The sequence below is a fragment of the Notothenia coriiceps genome, unplaced genomic scaffold (assembly GCF_000735185.1).
Source record: "Notothenia coriiceps isolate Sejong01 unplaced genomic scaffold, NC01 NC01_scaffold00036549, whole genome shotgun sequence".
Classification (NCBI taxonomy): Eukaryota; Metazoa; Chordata; class Actinopteri; order Perciformes; family Nototheniidae; genus Notothenia; species Notothenia coriiceps.
Window position 1 is genome coordinate 385,466 of NW_011369250.1, and position 9,167 is coordinate 394,632.

The following is a 9,167-nucleotide window of genomic DNA, read 5'->3' on the forward strand; positions in this document are numbered from 1 at the left end:
TTCCTCACTCGTCTCTCATCTCATCACACAGCTAAGAACAAGACAAAAGACACTGATAGACGGAGTTGGGAGAGTCTGAAAGTCTACGGCGCGTGATTTCCTCTGCACAATGGTACCTTAGGTTTGTTCCACATCGGACATAATTTCGGCTCACCTTTGTCAGGACTCATTTAGACTAAAGCAAGTCTTTAACCCTCTTTTAGCCCCTCTGTTATACGGGGGCCCTTCCTTTGGTCCCCTCTCCCGTTACTTTAGCCCACAGACGGCGCTTTTAGCCCCTCCCACTGTTCATACCGAGATCGGGGTCACAAAAGAGTTTGAAAAGTATGGTTCCTGGTAATTTGTTATTTGTTTTGTGAGCGCCTGCGGATTGGGTGTTTATAGGGTTTTGTGTACAAAGATCTTGGTCTCAATTGTTTAGGGAGGAACTTTTACCATTTTTGTTCACCGTTGTACACACTACTTCCACAGACGTTTCTGTTTTTATTCGTTAACTTTCATTCAAATTCGAGCGAGGTAGCTCGTCCTTTATAAGGCGTGTTCTCACGCCTTTTGAAATTAATTAATTTAATTCAAAGTTTTACACTTTAAAATGGTTATATGAGTGCCTGGTGATCCCCCCGCGGTGCCTGGTGGTCACAGGCGCCTGCGTGTGCAACTCTTCGTGAAGAGATCGGTTAGTTTTGACGACGAACACACAGGCCCGTCCTCTAAGTCCACTAACACAACAACCAAGATCGGAAGTCTTGTGCAGGGGTACAGTACGAAAAGGGCCAATAATGGCAGGGGAACACACAATATACTCGAAAAGCACGTACATTTGCAGACGTTCTCAGTCATCTGCTCATTTTGAGATTGTGTCTTTTATGGAACAATACGGACGGGGTCTTGAAGAACAGAGGTAACAAGAAGGCCCTTGGTTCCCTGCATGCTGCTGGCTACCTGCGTTAACCTCGTTTAGGCTCCTCGGGCAATGCAATGCAGGTGCAGCCCCGGCTGGTTAGGCGCCTGGAAGGAGTGGGTGGTGTGTGAGTAGAAAGAGTCCGTCGACGTCGAGGCGCCTAAAGAGTCGGACTCTGCCGCCCTGCGCCGCTCTGACACTCAGACACACACTCTTGTGTTCGTCCGACGCCCACAGTACACACCCAACGGCCCAACCAGAAGCCCGACCCAAACGACACGAGTGACGAGCGCGGGGCGTGTTGGTTCTTGGTGGTCATTCGGTCGAGTGGTGACAGCGAGGAGCGTCTGCGCTTCGAGCGTTGCAGGCGGTTGTGTGCGTGGGTCTGGGGTGCGTCGAATGAGTAGAAAAACAGTAATGACCACAGTTAAAAGACCAACTGATTGCGTAACATTTGTATTAGTGACTACAGAGGCGACATTGCCACCACTGAGTAGTCTTGTCTCACCGTCCGACTGGTAGTCTCGTGTGCCGAGTGTCCCTCCCCCGTCCTCGAGGTTTTCGGGGCACATCCTGTCACTCACTTATGTTTATGCTAATAGCTCTACGACATACTCTTTGGTTACACTAAAACTTTTAACGTGTTACTTTAGATAAGATTCTATGGTAGTTGTTACCCTTAATACTAGTCATCTTACGGTAGCAGTACCCTGGAAATTACTAACCTTAACCGTGTTTTGTACATAACAAGAATGGCTAGGCCATCAGTAAATTTTTTTATTCTTTCAACTTTTCTCTACTGAGTGTTTGAATTCTGTACTTTCCAGTTTTATTTCACCACACCCACCTCGCATTTAGTTGTCCTAACAGCCTAGGACAATAGTTAGGTAAGTAAAACCTCATAGATTTAAAGCGTAGTGGTAGTGTTTTTCCCTCTTCCAGCCGGGGTTTTTTTGTCCTTGTTGTCCGGGAGCTAGCACTGTAAACAATAGTAAATGGTGTAACAACATAAGAGTAAAGATAATTCACTAACAACACCTAAAAAAATAACTTTACGTTTACCGAGTCCTCAAACTTCTGGCCCGGAGAAAAAACCTACCCCACAGGCACCTATAGAGTAGTTTACATAAACGTTTGCTGTAGTTGCATTCAGTCTTGTTTTATAGTTTAGGTCTACATGGTGTGGATGAAAGAACTTAACGGTTTATGCTAATTAATATGTTAATGTCCGTAATGAGGGAACATGAAGTCGTTGTCGAAACATCACGCTGAATCAGCCTAATCTTAAGTCGGAAACGGTGGACAAAGGGTTACTAAGTTGTCTTTACCATACGTAAGCCTGCTAATAAAGTCCCAGTTCATTGTCCATACAAGGGCTAAACGGAATGTACACTAAACGAGATAATATATTGTAAATAACTCAGACGTAAATCGAGAGTCCACCACTTTGCCGCTCGTCGGACCTCTGCCATGTCCTTTCTGTTAAACCGTGTTTATTAACTCTAAAGGAAGAAGAAAACTTCCTCGGTACCCTCTTATGTATGGACAGGATCAACGAGGGCGACGACCACGAAGTAATCTGTACATTAAGAGTGACTTTCTCGTCGTCTCTACCACCGGCTTTTATTATTACCCATTTTTTATTCACAAGGAGAATAGGTGTCCCAAACAAAAAAATGAACTTCGGATAAAAAAAAGGTTAATCACGTTCAGTATAAGGTTTGAGACGGACTTTTACGTCAATGTGGCTGTTACGACGTCTCCCATCAATATTCTACTGGTTATAAATACCTTATTGTGAGGAAGGACGTATACGTAGACTGGAAAACCTTTTGTAGAACGACCTTTCGAATGACGAAATACTTTTCCGTCTCAATTGAGTCTTTGGAAAACGTGACAAATAGAAAGACTTTGGAAACTTAGTTTTCCCTTGATCTCCGGGGGACGGTTGGGGAACGTATGTGTTCGTACCGCGTGATAAGACATAGGGTTCTGAGGAGCTTGTTGTTAGTGGTATTTTTGTGGTGTCTGGAAAAGTACTACTTAACTATGTTAAATAAGTGTATGGTAATCACAATTTATTATGTATTTCAAGTGACATTTCAACGGTTTGTCAAATAAACAGTATATAATGTATACAAGGACTTTTCAAAATATCGAAAAATTTCAAGAAACAAATATAAGTAAATTTAAACCACATTATAACTAGAACATTTGATTTATCTCAAAGGAAATTTATTTATAAACAAAATAGAATATAAAAAGTGGATGATAACAGTTGAAATAGAAGAATATAGGCAAAAAGCAAACGATCTTGCGTATGGACCGTTATTGAACTAAAGACTATAGTAAAGACCCGTAAACGTACTACTACCAATTAATTAGTTTTCACAACCGTGCTATTCTTACGACCCGGAGACGTGACGAATAAGAAACGAAATTTACACAAGTCCTGTAAACGTCTTGACGAATTATTTTGTTGGTAGCGGTTTTCGCTTCGCAGACGTTTGTAGATCGAAAATTTACAAAAAGAGTCGTCGTATAAATTAAGAAGGCAAAGATCCCAGGAGTGTGTGAAACGACTGAGGAGAAAGAAAATTAACCGCTTTGTGACTATGAGACATCCGGGACGTGTGATATGGTAGAGGTTGATTTTTACCGGATCGGACCACTTGTCACATCCTCGCAAATCGTCCGACCTCTTCGTTAGTCCAAAGCGGAGTCAACCAACAATGGTGTTCGTTAACGAAAGGAGGTCCCGACTCGTTGTCGTGTTGAGAAGTTTCGTACAAACGGAGGGCAAAACGACTAAACATCTTAATTTGCAAACAATTCCAAGTGGTCTAGATTGAAGTGTTCCATCTGCCCGTTCGGAATTGGTAAAACTACCCAATCCGATTCCACTCCGAAAAGTGTTTTCGTTTTTAACGGTGAGACTCCAAATACTTTTTGCTATAGGACTGAATTTTTTTTAATCTTTGGTCTTTTTTTGTTCGTTTGATAAACAACCTACGGTCTAAGTCAAGTTAGGCCTTTCTGAAACAAAACAGAAAAAAAAAATTTCTTGTAAAAACTGGTCGTACCGCGGTATCTAATATATACATTAATTCAGAAAACCGTTAGTCTTGGGTTAGGACTGTACCATATTAATTCTAGACCTTAAACTACTCTCTCACCCTACTTCTCCTACACCTTCTAGACCTAAACTAGTCCTCTAACCCCACTTCTCCTACAAACTAGACCTAAACTACTCCACTGCCCTATTCTCCTCAATTCTAGACCTAAAGAACTGGTCGCTCACCTACTTTTCTTACGAACTACGACCAAACTTACTCCTGACCCCTACTTCTCCTACAACTTCTAGCCTAACACTGGTTCCTCTACCCACTTTGCTCCTGTACAAACTTCTAGCTAAGACTACTCCGCTGACCCCACTTCTCCATACACTTCTAGACCTAACTACTCCTCTACTTCCTCCCTACAACTTCTACGACCTAACTAGTCCTCTACCCCACTTTTCTCCTATACAACTTCTAGACCTAAGACTAACTCCTTACCCTACTTCTCTTCCACACTACTCCAGAACACCTAATCGAGAGGAGCCCGTTGCACCTACACTACTTTCTTTCACCTACAACACCACCGCCAGGCGTCCCGAAGTTCGTGGGACTTTTGCTCGTCGACTAGACTCCTTCCTCTGCCTCTTAGGCTGGTAAAATTTTCAACCTGCGTCCGGGCTACTAACCGCGACCTCTAACTCACACGCTTACATAACCAATTTCTCTTGCCGGGTACGGCTACTGCGACTATATACGGTCTGGACGCCTCATTTCACTTATTACGGGTCGTAGGGACTTTTTTCGAACGCGATCTCCGAAGTAAAAACCGTCGGTCTCACGTTTGTGGTCGATGTTTGTTACACATTGAATATATATGGAAGTTTCACAACTCTGACGCTCATCATTGTAACAAGACTGTCTTACAATTGTAGATTCCGTGCTATCGACTTGTCTTGCCCATAATTCCGGTACACGTTACAGACAATTTTTGATGTGGAATAACCAGGTATGAGTAAAAGACGGTGACCATTGGTGATCGTTGTCGGAGTCGTTGTGTGGGGGAATGTTAATATTATAAAGGTCCCGAAACTACTAGACGTTGTTCTCCCTTGCTCTTTCTACATTTTTTCGGTTTCCACAGACCTTTAGTTAGGAGTCCCAACACTGGAGCGACTGAAATGTAATAGACTAAATAGTAGCTCCACATCTGTCTTCCAACGACCTGGCTGACTCGCATGCATAACCTACATGACCTAAAGAGTTTTGCACTTGAGTAGCCGTAGCTTAGGCCGTTTAACATTGGCTAAAACTGTTACTAAGTTAGGATTTTGATCACTCTTTTGTATGTGTAATACCAAAACACATCTAAGTTGGTTCATACAAACAATAGGTCCATAGGTTCATTATATAATTGGTCATACTACCAAACGATTCGGATCAGTGAACGTTTCGAAACGTGTACAGAGTGTACCGTAAGCCCCCACTACTAAGTCACAACCGTAATCATTGTGGGGTGACATTGTACCGAGACAACAGTCCGTGCACCTCGCACGCGGAGGTCGTACACTTCGTAATCCAGTAGGCAACTGCGATTTACCAACACACGTACCCGTCTCCATCACAGTTAGTTCACTCGACTTGTCAGAGGTCGCACTAATCAACCGTAAGACAGAGCGTTTCAATCGTAAATCATTTAAACAATCAGTCAAAGATAGTCATAGATTATTCGTCACCGGCATTAAATCGAAGTACATGTTCAATAAATCGCTTGAACCAACAATCGTCTACACCAGCACGACAAAAGACCTAAAATAGCTACGTGGCAATCAAGATTCACATATGCTCCATCAAGGATGATGCTATAGGCCGCAAGGCATTGCACTTAGAACTACAATAAGCATGTTAACGTTAATCTAACATCCGGCGATCCACTAGCATCCCCCCCCCTCCCCCCATTTTGCATTTTGAAATGCTCCCGATTTCTGAGGTCTCAAGGTTGGCAAGTATGGCTAGAGCTTGTACTGACATATGATTCGATTGGCTGACGCTTCCACCGAAGCTTCAAAAGCTACAAAAGTTGAACATTGCTCAACTTTTTGCAGCGAGCAACGCGAGCAAAGCTACGGTTCGCTCCCACAATGCAGTTTGGCGAAACGTGACGTCACCCCATTCAAAGTGGATGGGCAGAAGCGTTGAAGCTTCAACGCAAGCCGCTGTGTGGACGGGCCGGAAGGGTCAGTATCACACATTTGTGTTCAGCCAACTGTTAACACATTGACAGACTCTAAGATTGTGATACATCAAACTGCTTTCATTAGTCTAATAAATATGAAGCTGAAGTTTAGATTAGCATTAAGATTAACAAACAAAATCAGCACTCAGCTCCCTAATCAGCTCCCTAATTAACACATTATTATTTATTTGTATGATTTGAGTGTGTCTACATTTAAAATCACCAGGAAAAAGCCTGCTACCTTAGCTTATTACACAACAAAGACCACATAACCCCACTTCTCAAAAATCTGCCCTGGTTTCCTATTACACAAACGATACTTAAAAATCCTACTTTCAACATACAAAGCACTTAATGGACTGGGACCAAAATACATGTCAGAGATGCTTCACTGTTATGAGCCAGCCAGAGCTCTGAGATCAACAGGAGCAGGTTTACTCGTCGTCCCCATTTCAGAACTAAATTTACCGAGGCAGCTTTTAGTTTTCATCCATCACAAGCTCGGAACAAACTGCCTGAAATTCTGAGGTCTGCCCCAACACTCGGTTTTAAATCAAGGTTGAAAACCTTTCTTTTTCATGCATCCTATCCTGAGATCCCTTAACCGTGCCTTATCATTGCACTTTGAGTTGCAGCCAGTATTTTATCGCTTTTATGAATTGTCCTTTTTTTGGGTTTGTTTTTGATTGTGTGTTTGTATTGTTTTTAACTATTATGTGTTGAATGCCGATGTGAAGCACTTTGAATTGCCTCTGTATCTGAAAATGTGCAATACAAATAAACTAACCTTGAACCTTGAACCTTAAACTGTGTCAGAGGTCTTTGTCACTTCATCATTAACAAATGCACTGCCATTTTTCTTGGGATATATCTCTGTGTAAAGTAACTGTAGTACTAGAGTAGTCTATAGTCATCTTTAAATGGTAAAAATCCCCTAATACCCAATTCACCAGAGGATTTTATGTGTCCTCAGTGAAGCCTTGGCCTGTCCCTAATTAAATGCACATTTTAATAACAGAGTCTATACGTTTAGTAGAAAGATCTTGACTTCTTTCATCCCAGTGTGCTCACATAATTGGTGTTATGAAATATGAAAGTGATTTTACTCCTGATAAGATACTTGATAAGCATTCCTATTAGCAAATCTCCTGCAGCCTCTCGGGTCAGGGATCCTTGACATCATGCTACCTGAATAGAAATCCAATTTGATAAAAGCAAGCCCCAACCTCATTGATTTTCAGTAGTTAAAACTAATTAAAGGACTTTTATGAATTTCTCATACTATTCAAACAACCAGTGACCAGGACCTTGTGCTTGTATGTGCTGGAGCAAATCATATCAATATTAATGTTAAAGGTATCATGTAGCATACAGAGTTGTCCCCGGCTCAATGGTGAGAGAGAAAAATAAAGCAACAGTGGTTGAGTAGGCTAAAGAGTTGTTGAAGAGGGGGATAACATTAAGAAAAAAGCAATTAAAAAATGCATGTTTTATTTCACTGGGAATAAAACATTTATTTCTGATCATGGCTGTGACATTCAAAATAAAAGGGAAAATACAAAAGTGCGGGTTCTCTGCAGACACCACCACACACTTCTATTGGGTCATTAGTAATGAAGTTTATTGTTTTTCTGAAGAAAATGCTGCATATTATACCTTTAAGTATTGGGAAACATTGCAAAACCTGTAGATTTTACTAAATGTAATGTAATGAGTACAACAGGTGTAGGAGGTGTTTTCAGGTAGCAAATGTTTAGATGTGTGTTAATTTTGTTTTCTGCTAAATGCATTACAAGCTACAGTGCAGATTGACCTCCAGATGTATATGTCAAATACATTTTTTAATTACCTTGATTGCCTGAATGTTGTAATATCTCTCACAGGCTCCGCCCTCTACTGGACTCTATGGGTACTACCCCTTGATCATATCATGCAAGCATTCATCCACTGAGACTTCCATAAACGTAGCCGGCCCCGGGGCGGGCCTACCAGAATGCGCGTGCATCTCAACGTATAAAAGGACGCCTCGCCTCCTGACTGTCATCCTTTTCTCTTCAGCGAGCAGGATTAAACAACCTGAGCAGTAAACGAGAAAGGAAAAGAAGAAAAGCATGGACTCACCACTCCTCGAACACCGGGCCTGTCCGACATGCCCTGGCCTGATCACGGGGGCTGATCCGCACTGGCCTGGGGCCGGCCTAAGCCAGTCGCCGGCCTGCAACGCCTGCCGGATGATCCCTCGGTTAAGCCGCCGCCATCGTGGGGATCATTTCCGGGTGAAGTTCGGCCCGCCGGAGGAGGCGGAGGATCAGGACCTCAAGGTGGTGGAGATGGGTGAACAGGATGATGAGGTGCCATTCGTGTTCGCCATCCCGAGGGGCCGGGTGGCCACGGTCTCGGAGGAGGAAGACGACGAGGACACCTCATGTTGACTGTGGCCTCATAGTCATGGCCAGGTCCAGGGAACGGGCAATGTATTGCACAGCCCAATTGATCCTACACCTCACCAAGTTGGGTTTTGCGATCAATTGGAAGAAGAGCTCCCCCATACCTCACCAACAGGCGTTGTATTTGGGAGTGGTGCTCAATGCAGGCGCGCTGCGCGCCACCCTGTCAGAGCGCAGACACTCGTCCCTGCTTCGGGCGGTTGACAGCTTTGACTTTCATGCAGACTCTGGGTCTCATGGCGGCTGCTCACGTTGTGGTCCCGCTCAGGTTACTGCATATGCGCCGCAGAGGTGGTTCTCCAGCCTACGTTTAGATCCCAAGAGGCACAAACGACGTCTGGTGACCATCCCCCCCTCAGTGGAGGGCAACCTCCGGTTCTGGGGTCCCCGGATGACCTCCAGAGGGGGTCTCCACTGGGACGGCTGACCTCCTACATCACAGTGTTCACGGATGCATCCATAACAGGATGGGGAGGGACCTGCCTGAAAAGAGCTATAGGTGGGCGCTGGTCTCTAACAGAAAAACG

At 43.6% G+C, this 9,167-nt stretch overlaps 1 protein-coding gene across 1 annotated transcript in view; it reads right to left on the bottom strand.

Annotated features, from left to right (window-relative positions):
- Nucleotides 1-1,473, bottom strand: part of LOC104964041 (gonadotropin-releasing hormone II receptor-like) — a 9,020-nt gene extending 7,547 nt beyond the window's left edge. Inside the window, exons 1-2 of the mRNA XM_010792757.1 lie at nt 1,372-1,473; nt 1,146-1,286 (exon numbers count right to left, since the gene is read on the bottom strand). Of these exons, the coding sequence (XP_010791059.1) occupies nt 1,146-1,286; nt 1,372-1,473 (243 nt within the window). The remainder of the gene's footprint in view (nt 1-1,145; nt 1,287-1,371) is intronic.
- Nucleotides 1,474-9,167: the final 7,694 nt, after the last annotated feature.